The 20,250-nt window shown below is 42.8% G+C and overlaps 1 protein-coding gene across 1 annotated transcript in view; it reads left to right on the top strand.

The window, feature by feature from the left end:
- The window catches only part of snap47 (synaptosome associated protein 47), a 59,386-nt gene extending 52,955 nt beyond the window's left edge, over positions 1–6,431 (top strand). The window contains exon 5 of the mRNA XM_080194523.1: positions 1,339–6,431. Within this exon, the coding sequence (XP_080050649.1) occupies positions 1,339–1,485 (147 nt within the window). The 3' untranslated portion in view covers positions 1,486–6,431. The remainder of the gene's footprint in view (positions 1–1,338) is intronic.
- The last annotated feature ends 13,819 nt before the right edge of the window (positions 6,432–20,250 follow it).

Genomic DNA, 20,250 nt, shown 5'->3' with positions numbered 1-20,250 from the left:
TAAGATAATGAAAGGGATAGATAGGGTAGAGGTAGAGAGATTCTTCCCGCTCAGAAAGGACAGCAGGACTAGAGGGCACAGCCTCAAGATAAGGGGGGGGGGGGGCAGTTTAGATCAGAGTTGAGGAGGAACTTCTTCACTCAAAGGGTGGTGAATCTCTGGAATTCTCTGCCCGTTGAAGTGGTGGAGGCTACCTCGCTAAATATATTTAAGACACGGATAGATAGGTTTTTGGCAGACAAGGGAATTAAGGATTATGGGGAGAAAGCGGGAAAGTGGAACTGAGCCACTTCAGATCAGCCATGATCTTATTGAATGGCGGGGCAGGCTCGAAGGGCTAGATGGCCTACTCCTGCTCCTACTACTTATGTTCTTATGAACCAGTATTGAGAAGAGGAATCAAAAGGACTCAAAATGTCAACTTTGCTTCCCTCTCCACAGATGCTGCCAGATCTGCTGAGTTTTTTCCAGCACGTTCTCCTTTAATATGAGACATTGATTTATTTGACAACTTTCCACCACTTCTGAAAGTAATCCTTCTTACTGTGGTATAATCTTGGGGTGTCAGAAATTCTCTAAGACCTCACCCAAGGGAGCATAAATAATCAGCGGAGAGTATTACAACACAACTCGATTCTTAAATCCGATCTCATTCACTAATCCTTCTCATCTTCTTTGCTTTAGAATCCATTTTTGGCTGGCTAACTTGTGTAGAGTGTCTCCTCATGGTTTTATGTCAAATAAATGCAAGTTGTTGAACATGTGAGCTTTCGTATCTGGGCATTCCAGTATTGTAGGAAAAATGAACTGTTTCTTCACTATCTGGAATTATACAGTTTTTGCGTCTCAATGTGATACGCTATATCAACGTAGCAAATATTAAAAAGTGCACTGTACAGCTCATGGGGCTGGCTTCAGGCCCCTATTCCAGCTTGCACGCACTGCATTTCTCAATCTGAAGCACTTTCTCCTGTTACACTCAAACATCATGGTCCTGCGCTCTAGAACTCTCTTCCTAGACTTGTCTGCCTTTCTTCTCCAATGTCCCAAAACATCTTGCATTCTCATCTTTCAACAGTAATTTTAGTTACCCTCCCCCAACACTCTCAGTTCTCCCGTGAAGTGCGTTGAACTAAGGGTGGGATTGTGGTCTGTGCAGACTCGATGGGCCAAGTGGCCTCCTTCTGCAATGTAGGGCTTCTGTGAACTAAGGTGCTGGTTCTTGTGGGGTGTGAAAGGAATGAAAGGGAGCAACCGATGCTATGTGACACTATACAACTTGAATCTGTCAGTGGTGCATGCCAGGAACAACTCACTTGCATCCTGCTTTCATTTTAGATCTTGCGGAAGCTGAAGAGTATTGCACTGGACACTGAGGCTGAGCTGGAACGTCAGGATGAAGTGCTGGATGTCATCAGTTCCTCCACGGACCAGGCAACATCCCGGATAAACACGAGTCACAGGCGAATGCGGAAACTCCTGTAGGGCATGAGCTGACCAAATACTGCAGTGCTCAGTCATATTCAGTGCGGCTCGCTCTTCATCAGCATTTGGAGTGAATGCTTCAAACAGCTGGAACAACAGTGGCTCAGATATGGCAGTGAATCGGGTTCGCCCATTCCTTAAAGTTTGAAGAGGAAGACATATTTGTCTGGACTTGGCAAGGGACAGTTGACAGACTTCATACAAATTGTTGCAACAATCTGTGGCGAGTCCGCAGTTCTGTCGTCCTGACCTTTGAAAGGCCTCACCATTAACTTGTCAACATCCATAGAAGAGCCAGGAAAATGTTCTTGTCAATCAGAGACCATTTCCATGGCAACTGTCTTAGAATCTAATGTTCATTTTGTTTTAGAATTCTAAACATCTAGCTAATGATAGGCAACCTTGCAAGAAACTTTCAAATTTAGATGCTGTTCTGATTTGCAATCTGTAAAACAAAGCTTGTTTTAAAAACCTAATTGAATGTAGAAACTTTATTAGTGCAATAATATGGGCTTTAATTTAGGGAATAGAGATAGAAGTGCCCCTGAGCCAGTTTACTCTTGTGTGGAGAATGCCTTTCCTGTTTTCTTGTGAATTTACAGCTGACATGGCATTGCTTTAGCATGCAGGGAAAGTCACGCAAAGTTGTTAATTGTCCTCTTACGGCTTGAAGTTTGGACAAATTGTACTGTCACATGCTGTAAAGTTGCTTCTTCCTCAGGCTTTTCCTGGTGAGTTCCATCCACCAGCGATCAATGGAGAGTGCCAGTAATGCATAGTTGGTCAAGCAGTTTGTTAAAGGGTAACTTTCCTGGTGTGAAACATATCACCCAGAATGTTTGTCTTTCAATTCTGGTAGAAGTGCTTTTAACCTCAGATATCCTACATTTGCGGCTCTTCCTTCTATCTTGTGCTTTGGATGTCAGGTTCAGTTGAGACATAATTAGGACTGCAGCAAGACCATATTTGGGGGGGATCTAGGGAGGAGAGATTTGAAATTCTGGTCATTGCTACATGTGCAGTGGCGAAGCTAGGATTGCGAAGGATCAAGGCCAGAATAACGAGAAGTGTGTTCAAGAGGGAAAGACAGTGGTAACCAGATTTAAAATCTGACTATTGGCAGAGGATCTTATTTAAGTCAGCCGTAATCGACACAATTTGTGTGAAAGAATGATAGCACTAATATATGGTAACTTCCATTTGTTGGCCATCCTGACTGTTGCAGCTTGGGCATGTCTGTGCCAAATGTACATGCCTTCACACTCCAGGAAAATCGAACAAGGCAACCTTGCCCAAACTCAGCAGCCTATCACGAATGGATTATAGACAGCAAAAATGTAATGCCATTAATGATGCTTACCCCTCCCAAAATATCTCTAGTCTGTGAGCATAATGCATCTAGGATTTCAATAAATGGTCTGTGCATGGTCACAATATGCACTTAAACTATGGGAGGTGGGGGGGAAAAGAAAAACAAAAATAAAATGATCGATGTATCCTTTTGAAACTTGGGATGTGTCTGCTAAGAGAATTTTGAGGTGTGTAGCACAATGGTGTCGTAGTAATGATTATAGCTTTACCACTGCCACTGGCAACAGTAGTAGGTAAGTAATTTAATATGAAGAATTGAGTGCATCACCAAAGTTGAAATGTATTGCTTCAAGCATATAGTGTATCGGGTGCCAATACACTAAATAAGCACTGCAGTATTTATTTGGCATGTTAGTGATATCTAGTGCCAGAATATTAATACTGCATCAACAACAGTCTTACCAAGGCAGCTTGGGTGTATTTGATAGCATTGAACTTGAATTTTGGTCAAATATTTTTGGGAATTTCCTCTATATTTGAAATATCTCTTTATAGGGTTAATTTGCTGCCTAGTCTTACCAATCAGTAGCTGCAAATGCATATATTAGAATGGTGCATGGTCTCAAAAAAAGCTTTGAGGTTGTCAATACATAGAGGATTTATTGATGAAATTATAAGCATAATGTATACACTCTGATATAATATAATGCTAATTATCATATTACCTTTTGATAACTGTCCTTGATAATACTTTGTGCATGGGTATTTGCTACTGCTTTGAGTGCATATAGCTTTGCTTTGGAGGTATAAAGGAAAAAAAATAGTAAAACCAACAGTGATGGGTACATCATCACAATCTTTGATAAAGTCCATTTGGATTTTAGCAAGTATCATTTTTAATGCTGAGAGGCTGTATGTACACTGACATGGCCTATTTGATGGGATCGCCTACATAGATTTGAAATGTATTTTCTTAACTGCTTGTTATGAATCACAATATACTAGGATATGTCAGAAATGTTCAATAGATAGAAATGCTTAACTTCAGGCTGTTGTATTGGAATTGTTTACAGGGACTCAAGTGAGTTGCACTTGATATTCTTTCTTTCTGATTGGCTTTGAATGGAGATTGACAGCTCTCTCTTCCCTTCCAAATTGGAAGATGGAATAATTGAAATTGAGTCTTGCCTATCCATGTGTTGAGTTTGATCATGGATGATTGTGGGAAGTTAGGCTTGGGGTGAGGGCCAATTGCTCGTACTGGTCTTATCCTCCACACAAAAAGCCATGAGAAAACAAGGACGCGAAAAACTGCAAATTATGACTGAAATGGTTGAAGCCTTGTAAAACTGCATTTTTCGGCATTGTTTGGTATGACTAAAGGCAGGGAGGAGCTACAGAGAGATAATGGTACAGAGGGAAGTTCCAAATGTCTACAAGGTTCAGTTTAGGTTAGGTGGCACTAACGTCATAAGTTTTATTGCTAATGTGGACATTGGTGTGATCCTGGCAGAGTTGTAGTTTTCTCTTCCCCTGGAGCAACAGGACATTTACACTGAGATTATGCTTTACAACTCTGCAAAATGCATTGGAAAGTTGCTGCTGGCAATTGTTCCCAGTCCCCTGTTACTGTTGGATTCCAATGCAAGCCCTTAACTTCCAATATTTCAGTGCCGTTTTTTTCAGGTGTTTACTACTGATAGTGCCACTGACATACATGGGTCACTTTCAAGATCAATTGGGCTTCGACAGCACTTTATTCATTTGATATAGCACCTTATTTCCCCATTGATCTCAGCCTTCATAAATACTGACCTTTATCATCTTTTCATTAAAGCATCTGGCAATGTATCATGGATTTTATGTCCAGGCCCTAACAATTTTCCAGATAACCCATTACAACCTCTGTTGTTTTAAAAACAAATATGTCCTGGTATCAGATCTAAAGTTTGTTCGTTCACAATGCTGACACGGCTCTGTTGTCCTGCAACCCAACCTGTGCGAAATTATTCTTCCAAGCTTATTTTATTTCCCATTATATATGAGATATATCATGTTTGCTCAGAGCCACATATCTTCAAGAGCGAAGATGCAGCATATCCCATTCTTAAGTCCTGTTTTTAACTCCAGGAATCAGCCATGTCTCAATTTTGTCTATTATGTTTGTCGCTTGTTGAGCGATATGTTCAGTTGCAACAATAAGGGGAGTGGAAAATTTTTCTCAAACTTAAATTCATATTGCAATATCACTCTTTTGTATTTTTATTTTTAGTTCTAAACATGCTTGAGCAGTGTAATATTCAAGCAGTCCAGCCGATGGATCTTCCTGTGTATATGAGTTTATACGTAAAGCTTCCACCACTGCCCAACAAAGTGCCTTATTCCTAATTTTAAAACAACCTTTCCATCTTGCAGCAACAGTGATGTTTCAGTATCCCCACACCCTGTGGCCTTAGTGAGTGAGATTGCCAATTTAGCGGCGTATGTGGGTAGCATATTGTAAACTAGCAGCCACAAGGAAACTGTTAAAGGCTGTCCAATCTCCTTTCATTTAGAATCTGACCAGTCAAAAGAGAAGCACCATTAATCCGGCTTTGAAATGAGGCCACATTTTTGAGTTCAGGGGGTGCCTATGCAAGTTTCTTCCCAGTTCACGTTTTTATTCTTGTGAATATCATCATTGAAATTTCTAATTGTAAAAACATGGTTAGTTTTGTCACATTCATAGTATAAACTATAACCTGTTGATTCCCGATCACTGGCCGCAAAAGCCCCCTATTATTTGGCCCATGACTCCCCTCTGCTCCATGGTCCCAGGCTGTCTGGTTACATTTCTCAGCTCAAAGGTCCCTGATTATCTGCTCACAATTCTCCATTCCATGGTTCCTGGTTATCTGGCCACGAATCTTCACCTCGTGGTCCTTGGCTTTCTAGTCACTAGTCTCTGGTCCATGACACCTGACTTTTGGCTGAGAGTCCCTGCTCAAAGGACTCTGGCTATCTGGCATTGTGTCTCCTGCAATCTGAGGCAGCACACCAAATTCAGACAGCTAAGGTCAGTAATTTATCTAGAATGTAGAGGTAGATTTTCATTTGTTAATTACAAAATAAAATGTTTTAAAATCCTTTCTCTGAATGTTAGCTGCTGGGAGATTGATTTTATGCATATTCCTTGGATTCAACATTTTATTAATTCTTATTGTGTGGCCTAAAGGACTCCATGCAGCCCACAAAAAATAAAAGTTTGGACACCCCTGACTTAACTTTTATTCGATGCTCCTGAGAAATGTACTGCCAGACCAATGAAGGAAACAGAATTCCTGCCAGACAGGGTCATTCTGCAAATTATAGCACTGATTTTCAGATGGAAATATATACGCAGTCAATTTTTTTTGTTTGTGTGGTCTTTAAGATCAACCGTTGATTATAACGATAGAGGGAGTCAAATTTCAAGTGGTTTCAGGTAATTGTCTACAGACTCACTCTGTTTAGGAAAAAGGTTTGTAATGGGAAGCAGGCATTATTAAATCTCTTACTTCCAGTACTGTATTACTGATTTGCTGTATGGAAATGTACACTCTGCCTGTGTCGTGTTTGCTTTGTACAATAAATACTGAAATCTACAAACCACATTACAGAGGCTGAATTGGATGTTTTTAGATGTCTCTGTTACGGCTGCTTTACCCATGTTTACACAGTTCTCCTATGTTGTGTTCTGGGTGGCATAGCAACAGGGTACAGCAGAAGGCTGCTGACTCCATCTCTGTTTTGAGAACACAGAAATAGTTGGAAGATTTAATGGATGCTCCCGAGGGTAATCTCGGAGCCTTGTCCTGCTAGCCCCAGACATTCTCCTCCAACCTTGGGTTCAGCAGGTTCATTCTCTGTTTCTGTTTGGAAGGAAGTGAGTTTTAAGAACAAAGAACAAAAAACAGCCCGGGAAACAGGCCCTTTGGCCCAACGAGCCCGCGCCGCCATCTCAACACCACCAGTCCCCCTCTCCACCCACGACCCTTGTCTAATGTTTTATGGCCATCCAGATTGAGGGAAACTGATTTAGGGACAATTTATTACTGCCAATCAGCCTAACAGCACATCTTTGGGGTGTGGGAGGAAACCGGAGCACCCGGCAAAAACCCACGCAAGCACGGGGAGAATGCGCAAACAGCAGCCCAGATGCACGTGTCTGCACAGCAATCAGCGATAGTCAGAGCTGTCGTTTTGCCCAGTATCTGATCCAGTTTAGGCATATACTAACGACATGAAGCACTAGGCCAATCTCAAACAACCAAGAGCAGCCCCAGTACGACCTATCGCGTGTATGCCCCTCGTTGGACACAAGGCGGACCGACTTAAAACCTGTGAATGAAAAGGAAAAAAAAAACATTATTATCGTACCATATCCATTTACCTTACCAAGGACGCCCCAATGCTAATGACCCTTATTTAAAACAATCTCCTATATCCACCCATCTCCAACCCAGTCATGTGCCTGTCTTAAGTTACTCTTAAATGACTCTAGCGTGTTTGCCTCCACCACCTTACTTGGCAGAGCATTCCATACGCCCACTACCCTCTGTGTGAAAAACCTCCCTCTAATATCTGTGTTGTATCTCTCCCCCCTCACCTTAAGTCCATGGCCCCTTGTCCTACGTGTCTCTATCATAGAAAATAGCTTACCTCTGTTTACTCTATCTATACCCTTCATAATCTTATATACCTCTATGAGATCCCCCCCTCAGTCAGCGTCTTTCAAGGGAAAAGAGCCCCAATTTCTTCAATCTTTCCTCATACCCCAGTCCTTCCATACCAGGCAACATCCTGGTAAACCTCCTCTGCACTCTCTCCAGAGTCTCCACGTACTTCCAGTAGTAAGGCAACCAGAACTGGACGCAGTACTCTAAATGCAGCCTAACCAACGTTCTGTACAACTACAACATTAGACTCCAGCTCTTATATTCTGTGCCCCTTCCTATAAAGGCTAACATACCATAGGCTTTCTTCCCCACACTCTCATTTATTTATTCTCATTGCTGGCATGGCTAACATTTACTGCCCATCTGAAGTTGCTGTGTGAAGGTGGTGGTGGGCTGAGTTGAAGTGTCATACAATGAGTAGCTCCCTAGGCCATCTCAGAGCAGTAAGAGTAAATCTTGGGACTAGAGTCACATACAGGCAGACTGGGTAAGGATGACAAGTTTCTTTCCCTAAAAGATGTCAGTGAACCACTTAGGTTTTTCCAACAACCTGAGAGCTTTGTCATCACTTTTACAGATATCAGCTTTTCTTCCTCTCAAATTGAATGCAAATTCTCGAACTAGAGTCGTGGAATTTAAATTTAGTGGATTATTAGCCCCCCTATTAAGTTTTCTAGACCAGCAGTTGAGTTTACAATCAAATTGGCCATTACCTTATTGAACAGTGGAGCAGGCTCGAAGGGCCGAGTGGCCTGCTCTTATTCCTGGTTTGTATGTAGTAATATCACCACTACACTGTTAACATTGAAGAGCTGCTGTATGACTAACTCTATTAGTTGGGCTCGCCATTCTCTGATACTTGGTCAGGTGACCATTCTCTTATCTCCAAGCCTGTACAGTGAAGTTGGGAGGGCCATTAAACCCTGATCCTGGTATTGTCTAACTTCCACACATTAACACTTTCCAGCAGGAATCATTGGAGGACAGAAAGCTCGGGAGATTATTACACCCTCAGCCAGAGACGTTGAGGCCTGATGTAGCTGACCGGGATGAAATCTAGGATATGCCTGTTCTGTGTGACCCAGTATCATAAACAGCAATGTGTTTAATCACATGTCAGTGGTTAGTGCACAAGGAACAGTGAAACAGAGAGCTCCAGGACAGGAAAAAGAATCCCTGAAGCTATACAACATGTAGGACGCAGTTTATTGACAGAAATTTCCTTGGCGGAAAGGGTCACCTGATTGACCACTATAATTTTGGATATTTATTCATTGTGGCGGAGCTAAAACAGTCAAAAGGTAGATCACTCTGGGCTCAGATAAAAATTCCTGAAGCTCAGGATCTTGGCATAAATGTTAGATTTGGCGTAAAGAACATGGAAAGCCTTGAGGAATGGTGAAAGGAGGGGAGCATGGGAGGGAGTATGTTTTGTATGTAGTTTTAATATTCACTTGCCAGAAGGAGAATGCTTATGTTTGCACATTTTCTCTTCCCATCCAGGACAACACATCTACTCTCCATTCATCTCAACTTATGCTACAAGCAGGAAAATTGTGTATGTTTATACTGAAGGAAAGAAGGTTCAAATCTTAACAAGACGTACAAAACCCAGGGCTAGAGTTAAACTGATTCCTAATTCCTCAATCATCAAAGGGAGCACAAACTCCAACATGTGAACATCAGAAATTGGAGCTAGAGTAATCCATTCAGCCCCTTGAGTCTGCTTCATCATATTTGTTGGGTGGCATGGGGAACAGTGGTTACCATTGCTGCCTCTCAGCTCCAGAGACCTGGGTTTGATTCCCCGCTTGGGTCACTGTCTGTGTGGAGTTTGCACATTCTCCCTGAGTCTGCGGTTTTCTCCCATTGCCCAAAGATCTGCAGGTTAGATTGATTGGCAATGCTAAATTACCCCTTAGTGTTCCAGGATGCATAGGTTAGAGGGATTAGTGGGGCAAATATGTGGAGTTGTGGGGATAGGGCCTGGGTGGGATTATTGTCGGTGCAAACTCGATGGGGAAAATGGCTTCCTTCTGGTCTGTAGACATTCCATGATTTCAATAAGATCATGACTAATCTAATTGTGGCCTTAACTCCTACCCTCATAATCTTTGACTCCCTTGTCAATCAAATCTGTCTACCTTGATTCTGAATATATTCAATGAACCAACCTCCACTACTTACCTAGGAGGAGAAGTACACACACTCATGACCCTCTGAGAGAAGAAATTTGTCATCACCTCAGTCTTAAATGGTTATTTTGAAAATGTGCCCCCTTGTCCTGGATCACAAACAAAAAAGAAAATACAGTTTGGACTTGAAACAGAGGGTGGTGAATGCAAAGAAGTGGCAGAGGTGGATAGTGTTAGCAACTTCAACAGGGAACTGGGTGGGTATTTGGCAGAGAAAGTGAATGAGGGGGAATGAGAGCAGTATATCATGTATTTCAAACTTTGAGGATGTCTCCACTGGTATCAAGGTAGGACTTATGCCAGGAACAGACATACCAGCACATGGAATAAATCTCCAGGTAATGTCAGAGGACACTTTGACAAGGAGTACTTTAATATTTCTCTGGCCTTCCTTAAGAACATAAGAACATAAGAAATAGGAGCAGGAGTAGGCCATCTAGCCCTTCGAGCCTGCCCCACCATTCAATAAGATCATGGCTGATCTGTCGCTGCTCAGTTCCACTTTCCCGCCCTCTCCCCATAACCCTTAATCCCCTCTCTTATCAAAAACCCATCAACCCGCGTCTTAAAAATATTTAGCGAGGCAGCCTCCACCACTTCAACGGGCAGAGAATTCCAGAGATTCACCACCCTTTGAGTGAAGAAGTTCCTCCTCAACTCCGTTCTAAACCGCCCCCCTTTTATCTTGAGGCTGTGCTCCCTAGTCCTACTGTCTTTTTTGAGCGGGAAGAGTCTCTCCACCTCTATCCTATCCATCCCATTCATCATCTTATACGTCTCAATGAGATCTCCCCTCATTCTTCTAAACTCTAACGAGTACAAGCCCAGTTTATTCAGCCTCTCCTCATAGCTCAACCCCCTCAACTCCGGTATCAGCCTAGTAAACCTCCTCTGCACTCCCTCCAAGGCCAAAATATCTTTGCGCAGGTGCAGCGCCCAAAACTGCACACAGTACTCCAGCTGCGGCCTCACCAATGCCCTATACAGCTGCAGCAAGACCTCCCTACTTTTATATTCAATCCCCCTCGCTATGAAGGCCAGCATCCCATTTGCCTTCCTGACCACCTGCTGCACCTGCAAGCTGGGTTTTTGCGACTCATGCACAAGGACCCCGAGGTCCCTCTGCACCGTCGCCTGCTGCAGTTTTTCGCCCCGTAAGTAATAGTCCTTCCTACCATTCTTCCTACCAAAGTGGACCACCTCACACTTGCCAACATTAAATTCCATTTGCCATTTCCTGGCCCATTCACCCAGCCTATCTAGATCCTTCTGCAGACTCTCCACACCCTCCGCACAATTTGCCGTTCCCCCAATCTTGGTGTCATCAGCAAATTTCGACACCCTACACTCGGTTCCCTCCTCCAGATCATCTATATAAATGGTAAAAAGCTAAGGCCCCAGCACCGACCCCTGGGGCACTCCACTAGTCACCATCCGCCAATCCGAATAGCACCCGTTGACCCCCACTCTCTGCCTCCTATTTGACAACCAATCCTCTATCCACGCTAACACCCTACCCCCAACTCCATGTCCCTTGACCTTCTGCAATAACCTCTTGTGAGGTACTTTGTCAAACGCCTTCTGAAAATCTAGAAAGACCACATCCACCGGCTCTCCTCTATCCACTGCCCTAGACACATCCTCATAGAATTCCAGTAAATTTGTCAGACACGACTTCCCTTTAATGAAACCGTGCTGCGTCTGCTCTATCAAGCAATTCCCTTCAAGATGCCTCGCAATTTCCTCCTTAATGACAGATTCTAACATTTTACCCACCACAGACGTTAAACTAACCGGCCTATAATTCCCCGCCTTTTGCCTGGCACCCTTCTTAAACAACGGCGTAACATTAGCCATTTTCCAATCATCCGGCACTTCCCCGGAATCCAGCGACGTCTGGAAAGTAACCACCAAGGCATCCACTATCACCTCCGCCATTTCTTTCAGAACCCTTGGATGCATTCCATCCGGTCCTGGGGACTTGTCCACAATCAGCCCCTCCAGTCTGTCGAGCACCGCCTCTCTAGTAACAGTAACGTCATTAAGACCCTCCAGTCCTACCACCTTTCCATCCTTCATAGAAACATAGAATCTCATGACACAGAAGATGGCTATTCAGCTCATTGTTTCCCATGCTGACTCTTTGAAAGACCTGTTCTGCCACCCCAGTCTACCTAAAGCCCTTTATACATCTTTTTCTTTAGTTACATATGCAATTCCTTATCTGACTCTTTTATGATCTGGTCCCGTTCATTTCTATCTTAAAAAGGGGTTTGTGTGAAACCTGAAGCATTTCACTAAAGTGGGACATTTTCCTACCAATCAGAAGGACAAGGGTAGCAGACACATGGAAACACCACCACCTACAAGTGAACCAGTTAGACTTTTGTTGAAGGCTGGTGTACAAATCACTGAATTTATTAAATTCTACAGTGCGACCAGAGCTCACAGCCTCTCGGAACAAGACTGTGCTATAGCACTGCTCCTGACTATGGCCAACACTTTAAACAGCTCAAAATAGGTTTAATAATAGACTCCAATCACGTTTCCAATCCCCATCTGTACCTTTTCTCCACTGAGAAAAAGGTCTATCATAGGTATCTGCTCTGAGTGCAGTGTTAAATGCAACCATAACCAAGAATCCTATGGAACAAAATGGGTGGACATTATATTAAAACACACCAATTTAACAAACTACCAGAACTGGAATATCTTAAAGTTTTCTCCTCCTCTGAAAGCATTAAAATAAATGTGCTTATATCCCAGACCATTAATTGAGCCCAGGACTGATAAACTTGGCTCTTAAACCTTTAACTTCAGAAAAATATCAAATGGCAAAGGGCAGTTAGGCATCTTGCCCGAGATGATCTGATCTTCCAGTTTCAAATGAAAAGAAATGTTGATTCTACTTCTAGGACCCAGGCCAAAATTCAATGTGGGACACGTCCACCAGCCCCCAACTGAATACTCTCTGCTCCAACCCCCTTCCTGTGCGGTAGTTGGTGATCCCCACTGAGTGCTCAGTTGTTTGTATTATACCGGCAGCCTATATTTCTCTCAACCACAACCATCCCAGAGCTTCCAATATGCCCTCCTACTTGACCGAGGAGTGGTTTGTCCTGACACTCTATGGGTGAAATGGGAAAGTGTGGTGTTTCCCGGTGTTAACCTTGATGAGCACAAAATGCACCAACCTAGAGCAAGAGTGAAAGAAAACCTTGTTTATATGAAAGGAACAGCTCATTCCGTTCAGGAATTGAAATGACTTGGGGCAGAAAATGTACTGAAGTAATGTGTGATGTTACTGTTTGTTTTTTTTTTAATTCATGCTTGGGATATGAATGTCACGAGCAAGGCCAGCATTGATTGTTGCCCATCTCAAGCAACTTGCTTGGCTGTTTTAGAGGACAGTTAAGAATTGACCACATTGCTTTGGCTCTGGATTCACACATAGGCCAGACTGGATAATGAGTGTAGATTTCTCCCCCTAAAGGCAATCCAGATGGGATTTTTTTTGGTAATTTTGTAATCACTGTTCCTGAGCCTAGAATTTTATTCTGGATTTATCAATTAAACCATTGTGCTACTATAGCCTGCCAGCCCCTTCCCCCCAACCCAGAGGCATAGACACAAACTTACAGAAAGAAAATCAGGTTGTTGGATTGTTGGAACCAGGATTCACCAATTTTGTCCACATGCAAAGGAACCAATGATGACCTCTAGTCACTGCTGAATTGAAACTTCTGCCTCTGGATTTTACTGACCCTGTAAACATAAATAGATACTTAAAATTGGCAGGAAAGAACTCGGGTGGGGAAAAGTACCTTTACCACAGGCGTTCAGCGGTAGGGGTGTGTGCCAGTACTGATTAAACATTAACAAAATATAAATAAATACATCTTCCTTTAAGTGCCAAAATACATAAACCTATTTCTTAATTCCTGATATTCATCCTGTACATTGATCCTAACCCGTGCACATTTTTGCTTCTCACTCTGTCCTCACTTTTTTTTCAAAGGAAGAGTTATTGGTTAGGGCCAGGCCCAATGTCTAACTCTCTTGAATTTGATTTATCTCCACTGGTTACAGAACTCTCATTGGCCTGCTACTTACAATTTTACAGGACTTTAAACCCAAGTGGCTTCACTTAAGCACAATGTGACTTGGTTTGTTCTTTAGATTTTCTGACAAATGAACAGGCAAGAAAAGACCAACTGACCTATTAAGCCTGTTCCACATTCTTGCCTAGATGCATTACAAGGCGCTATCTAAACTCCCTCACCCCAGCCATATAATCTCATGGGAGAGGCAAAGAACAGAACCATTAAGTTGGGGACGGTAAGTGATGGAGAAAAACCTTTGGAAAACTCCCCCCGCCACCCTCGTGTAATGAAAAGCAATCCAGAAGATCACATTGTTGACTGTTAATCCATTCATCGTCTTCTGCGATGAACCAGACCATCTCTCTCCTGAAGGCATGCATAAAATCAGCAGAAATTATAGCAACTATCAACTCATTCCAGAGGCTCACGATTTTCTAGGAAAAGATTAGCTGCCTAACATTGAGCCTATTCATAATTTTGATTAGTTGGGGGAGACGGTGGCATGGTGGTAATGTCACAGGACTAGTAATATAGTGGGCCCAAGCTGCTGCTCTGATAGAATTTAAATTCTACCATAGCAGCTGGTAGAATTTAATTTCAATTAATAAAAATTTTGGAATTAAAAATTGGTCTAATAATCACCTCAAAACTATTGTAAAAACCGATCTGGATCACCAGTGCACTTTAGGGAAAGAAATCTGCCATCCTTACCTGGTCTGGCCTACATGTGACTCCAGCCTGACAGCAATATGGTTGACTCTTAAATGCCTTCTGATAGCGCCCAGCAAGTCACTCATATATATTAAACCACTGCATTGTCTAAATGAATGAAACTGGATGAACCACACACATCAGTCAAGACACCAGAAATGATACTAGCCAACCCAACCCATTTTATTTATTCATTCATGAGATGTGGGCATCACTGGCTGGCCAGCATTTATTGCCCATCCTTAGTCACCAGAGGGCAGTTGAGAGTCAACCACATTGCTATGCCTCTGGAGTCAATGTAGGACAGCAGATTTCCCTCCCTAAAGGACATTAGTGAACTAGATGGGTTTTTCCGACAATTGACAATGGTTTCATGGTCATCAGTAGATTCTTAATTCCAGATATTTTATACTGAATTCCAATTCCACCATGCACCATGGTGGGATTCGAACCTGGATCCTTCGAATATTAGCTGAGTTTCTGGATTAATAGTCTAGCGATAATATCAGTAGCCCTGTTGACCCTGCAAAGTCCTCCTTATTAACATCTTGGGGCTTGTGTCGAAATTGGGAGAGCTATCTCACAGACTAGTCATGCAGCAGCCTGTGCAGTCATACTTACAGAATCATATCTAACAGGTGATATCCCAGACACCCACCTCACCATCCCTGGGTATATCCTGTCCCACCAACAGGCCAGACCCAATACTGATAGGAGTGACCACTGTGCAGTTCTTGTGGAGTCAAGTCCCATCGTCATTGTGAGGATACACTCCATTGTGTAGGATTACCCCTGATTTCTAACAAACTTAGGAATTCAAGACTGGGCATCCATGAGGCACCGTGGGCCATCAACAGCGGTAGAATTGTACTCAACTGCAATCTCTAATCTCATGGACCGGTATATTCCTCTCTCACTCTACTATTACCATCAAGTCTGGTGATCAAACTGATTCAATGAAGGGTGCAGTAGGACATGCCAGGAGCAGCACCAGCCATAGCTAAAAATGAGGTGTCAACCTAGTGAAGCAACAATACAGGACTTCTTCCAGGCCTAACAGCAAGCGGAAGTGGCATGTGATTAACAGAGCAATGGTCAGATTAATTCTGCCATCAGCCACATCCAGTTGTGAATCGTGTGGACAATTAAACAACTCACTGGAGGAGGTGGCTCCACATATATCTCCACCCTCAATGATGGTAGAACCCAGCACATCAGTTGAAAAGATAAAGCTGAAGTATTTCCAGCCATCTTCAGCCAGAAGAGCTGATTGGATGATCCATCTCAGCCTTCCCTTGAGGTGCGTAGCATCATGGTGGCACAGTGGTAGTGTGGCATGGTGGCGCATGCTTAGCACTGCTGTCTCACAGCACCAGGTTCAATTTTGAACTTGGGTCACTGTCTGTTTTGAGTTTGCATGTTCTCCCCATGTCTGCATGGGTTTCCTCCAGATGTTCCGGTTTCCTCGCACTGTCCAAAGATGTGTGGATTAAATTGATTGGCCATGCTAAATTGACCCTAGTGTCAGGGGATTAACGGTAAATGTGTGAGGTTACTGGAATAGGGTCGGTGTAAACACGGACAGAATAGTCTCCTTCTGCACTGTAGTGATTCTATGATCACAGCTGCCAGTCTTCAGCCAATTTGGTTCATTCCATGCAATATCAATAAATGGCTGAAGACACTGGATACAGCAACATCTATGGCCCTGACACCTTTCCGGGTTTGGACTGAAGGCTTGTGCTCCAGAACTAGCCAAACTCCTAGTCAAGCTATTCCAATACAACTATAATACTAACATCGACCCAGAAATGTAGAAAATTGCCCAGTGATGTCTGGTCCACAAGAAGTTATGAAAATCTAATGTGGCCAATTACTTGCCCATCAGTGTACCCGTGATTATTAGAGAAATAAAGTGCCACTGACAGTGCTACCAAACTCAGCGATAACCTGCTCACTGATCCTCAGTTTGGGTTCTGCCAGGGCCACTCAGATCCTGATTTCAATACAGCCTTGGTCCAAACAGAGTCAAAAGAGCTGAACTACAGAGTGATTACACTTGACATCAAGGCCACATTTAACAGAGTGCAGCAACAAAGAACACTAGCAAAAATGAAGCCAGTGGGAATCAAGAGGAAAACACTCCACTGTTTGGAGCTATACCTGGCACAAATGAAGATGGTTGTGGTGGTTGGAGGTCAATCATCTCAGTCATGGAACATCTCTGCAGGAGTTCCTCAAGGTATTGAATTGGCCCAAGCAACTTCAGCTGCTTCATCTATGACTTTCCCTCCATCATAAGATCAGAAGTAGGGTTGTATGCAGATGATTGAACAATATTCAGCACCAATCATGACTCTTTGTATACTGAAATCTGTGTCCATATGCAGCAAGACTTGGACAATATTCAGGCTTGGGCTGTTAAGTAATAAGTAACATTTGCACTATACAATTGCTTAGCAATGACCATCTCCAACAAGATAGAATCTAACCATCTCCCCATGACATTCAAACAAAACATCAAAGCTGAAGCCCCCACTATCAACATATTGGGGTTACCATTGACGAGAAACTGAACTGGACGAGCCATGTTAAATACTGTGACTACAAGAGCAGGATAGAGGCTAGGAATCCTGCAGCGGGTACTCTCCAAGCCTGTCCACCACCTACAAGGCACAATTCAGGAGTGTGAAGGAATACTCTCCATTTGCCTTATGAGTGCATCTCCAACAACACTCAATAAGTTTGGCACCATCCAGGGCATTCTGAAGGGGGAGGGTGAACAGCCAGAGGTCATGGTACACATAGATGCCTATGACATGCGTATAAAAAGGGATGAGGTCCTACAATAGAAATTTGGGGAGTTAGGTAGTAGATTAAGGAGCAAGACTTCTAAGGTTGTAATTTCTAGATTACTTAAGATGCTATGCGTCACTAAGTATAGGAAGGGAACATAGGTCAAATGAATGCATGGGTAGAGGGTAGGAGGGAGAGCTCTAGATTTTTGGCACATTGGGACAGTTTATGGGGTAGGTGGGACCTGTAAGTTGGACATATTGCACCTGAACCGAACGGGTTGAATCGCTTGCTGTGAGGTTTGCTTGTGGTGTTAGGAGGTTTTAAACTAATTTGTTAGGGGAATGGGATGCAGAGTAGAAGTACAGTTGGGAGCAAGGTTCAGTAGAACATAGAAGGAAAACTAGGTCAGTTCAGCAGGCAGATATGGGCATGATAAGGCACATGGAAGGATTGGAATGCTAAATTGCATTTATTTTAATTCAAGGAGCTTGTCTGGTAAGGCAGATGAAATTAAAGCGTTAATCAGCACAAGGTAATATATCGTTACAATCACTGAGACATGGTTGAAAGAAGGGCAGGACTGGTAACTCAACATTCCAGGATTTTAGGCATGATGGGGGGGGGATGTAAGAGAGGAGGGGGCATTGCATTATTGATAAAAGAGATCATTATTGCAATAATGAAGGATGATGTCTTAGAAAGTTCTGAGGCCATATGGGTGGAGCTTAGAAGTAAAAGAGGGGTGATCACTTTGCTGTGATTATATTACAGGCCTCCCAACAGTTAGAGGGAGATAGAGAAGCAGATATGTAGACTAATCACAGAGATGTGAGAGGAATAGGATTATAGTTGTAGGGGATTTCCACTTTGCCAATATTAGCTGGAATTGTCTTAGTGTGAAAAGATTAAATGAGAAATTTTGAAGTGCATCCAGGAGAGCTTTTTTTGTGCCAGTAGGTAGATAGTTCAACTAGGGATGAGGCAATTCTAGATCTAATCGTAGAGAATGAAACTAGGCAAGTGGTCAAAGAAAGTGTTGATGGGCGAGCATTTTTGGGCTAGTGACCATAACTCTGTAAGTTTAGTGTCTGAATTGGAGGAAGGTCGATTTAATATTAGACAAGACCAGGCAAACGTAGACTGGGAGCAGCTATTTGCAGGTAAATCTACATTTGGAAATGGAAGTCTTTTAAAAGTGTAATAGTGAGAGTTCAGGGCCAATGTGTTCCTCTAAGAGCGAAGGAAAAGGACGGCAAGTCCAGGGAACTCTGGATGTCAAGGGATAATGAGGGTTTGATAATGAAAAAAAGGAAGCATATGGTAGGTACAGAGCACTAAAAGGAAGTCCCTTCAGGATATAGAGAGTATGGGAAGGAGGGTGGGGTTGGGGGGGTGGCTGTGGGATGGGTGGTTAAAAAATAAATTAGGAGAGCAAAGAGGGGCCATGAAATATCATTGGCAGATAAGATTAAGGAAAGCCCAAAGGCATTTTATTAATATATTAAGAGCAAGAGGATGACCAGTAAAGAGTGGGGCCCATTAGGGACCAAACGGGCAATCTGTGTGGAGCCAGAGGATGTGGGCGAGCTCTTAAATTAATATTTTTTTTATCTGTTTTCACAAAGGAGAAAGATATTGCCGCTGGAGATTTCAGTTGGGACAGTGAAGTTCTAGAGCATGTTAAAATTAATAAGGAGGAGGTATTAGATATTTTAGCAGGCATAAAGGTTCATAAATCCCCATGGCCTGATGAGGTGTATCTCATCACCTGTAACCAGGTTGCTATGGGAGGCAAGGGAAGAGATTGCAGGGGCCCTGATGGAGATATTTAAATCTTCGCTGGCTGCAGGTGGTGTCAGATGGGTGGAAGTTTGCTAATTTGTTACTTTTTATTCAAAAAGGGCAGCAGGGATAAGCCAAGTAATTAGCCAGGCCAGTTAATCTAATATCATTGGTAGGAAAATTATTGAAAAAAATTCTGAGGGACAGGATAGTCAGCATGGATTTTTTGGTGGGAGATCCTGCCTAACTGATTTAACTGATTTTTTTGACAAGGAAACTAAATGTATTGATGAGGGTAGTGCAGTTGATGTGATTAACATGGACTTCAGTAAGGCCTTTGACAAGGTCCCACATGGAAATCTGGTCCAAAAGATTAGAGCCCATGGGACCCAAGACAAGTTGGCAAATTGGATTCAAAATTGGCTTGTTAATAGGAAGCAAAGGGTAGAAGGCTGCTTTTGTGATTGAAAGCCTGTGACCAGCAGTGTACCCACAGGGATTGGTGTTGGGACCCTTGCTGTTTGTTATATACATTAATAAATTGGATGTAGAAAGTATAATTAATAAGTTTGCAGATGACATGAAAATTGGCAGTGTTGTTGATAGTGAGGACAAAGAAAAACAAAGTAATGCATAGGAACAGGCCCTTCGGCCCTTCAAGCTTGTGCTGATCATGATATTCTAACTAAATAAAAACCTCCTGCCCTTACTTGGCCTGTAAGCCCCTATTTCTTCCTATTCTTGTATCCATCCAGATGCCTCCTAAATGTTACTACTATGCCTGCTCTCACCACATCCTCTGGCAGTGCATTCTAGGCACCCACCACTCTCTGTATGATAAACTTCCATCACATATCTCTCTGAAACTTTCCCCCTCTCACCTTGAACCTATGCCCCCTTGTAATTGATACTTCCAGCTATGAGGAGAGACTATGTAGGCTGGGTTTGTTTTTTCTGGAAGAGGAGGCTGAGGAAGGATCTGATATAGGTATACTAACTTATGAGAGGTAAAGATAAGGTAGATTGTAAGAATTTTTGCCCCAGGCAGATGTGTCTAAGACCAGAGGTTTAATGTCTAAGAATACATAGGTTTAAGGTGAGGAGTAAGTGGTTTAGAAGGGATCTAGGGAAAACAAAATTACCGAGAGGGTGGTGGAAATGTGGAAC

This window comes from Carcharhinus amblyrhynchos, chromosome 8 (assembly GCF_965287045.1).
Source record: "Carcharhinus amblyrhynchos chromosome 8, sCarAmb.v2.hapA, whole genome shotgun sequence".
Lineage (NCBI taxonomy): Eukaryota > Metazoa > Chordata > Chondrichthyes > Carcharhiniformes > Carcharhinidae > Carcharhinus > Carcharhinus amblyrhynchos.
The sequence above is the reverse complement of the archived record's forward strand: the minus strand, read 5'-3'. Positions and strand labels throughout refer to the sequence as shown.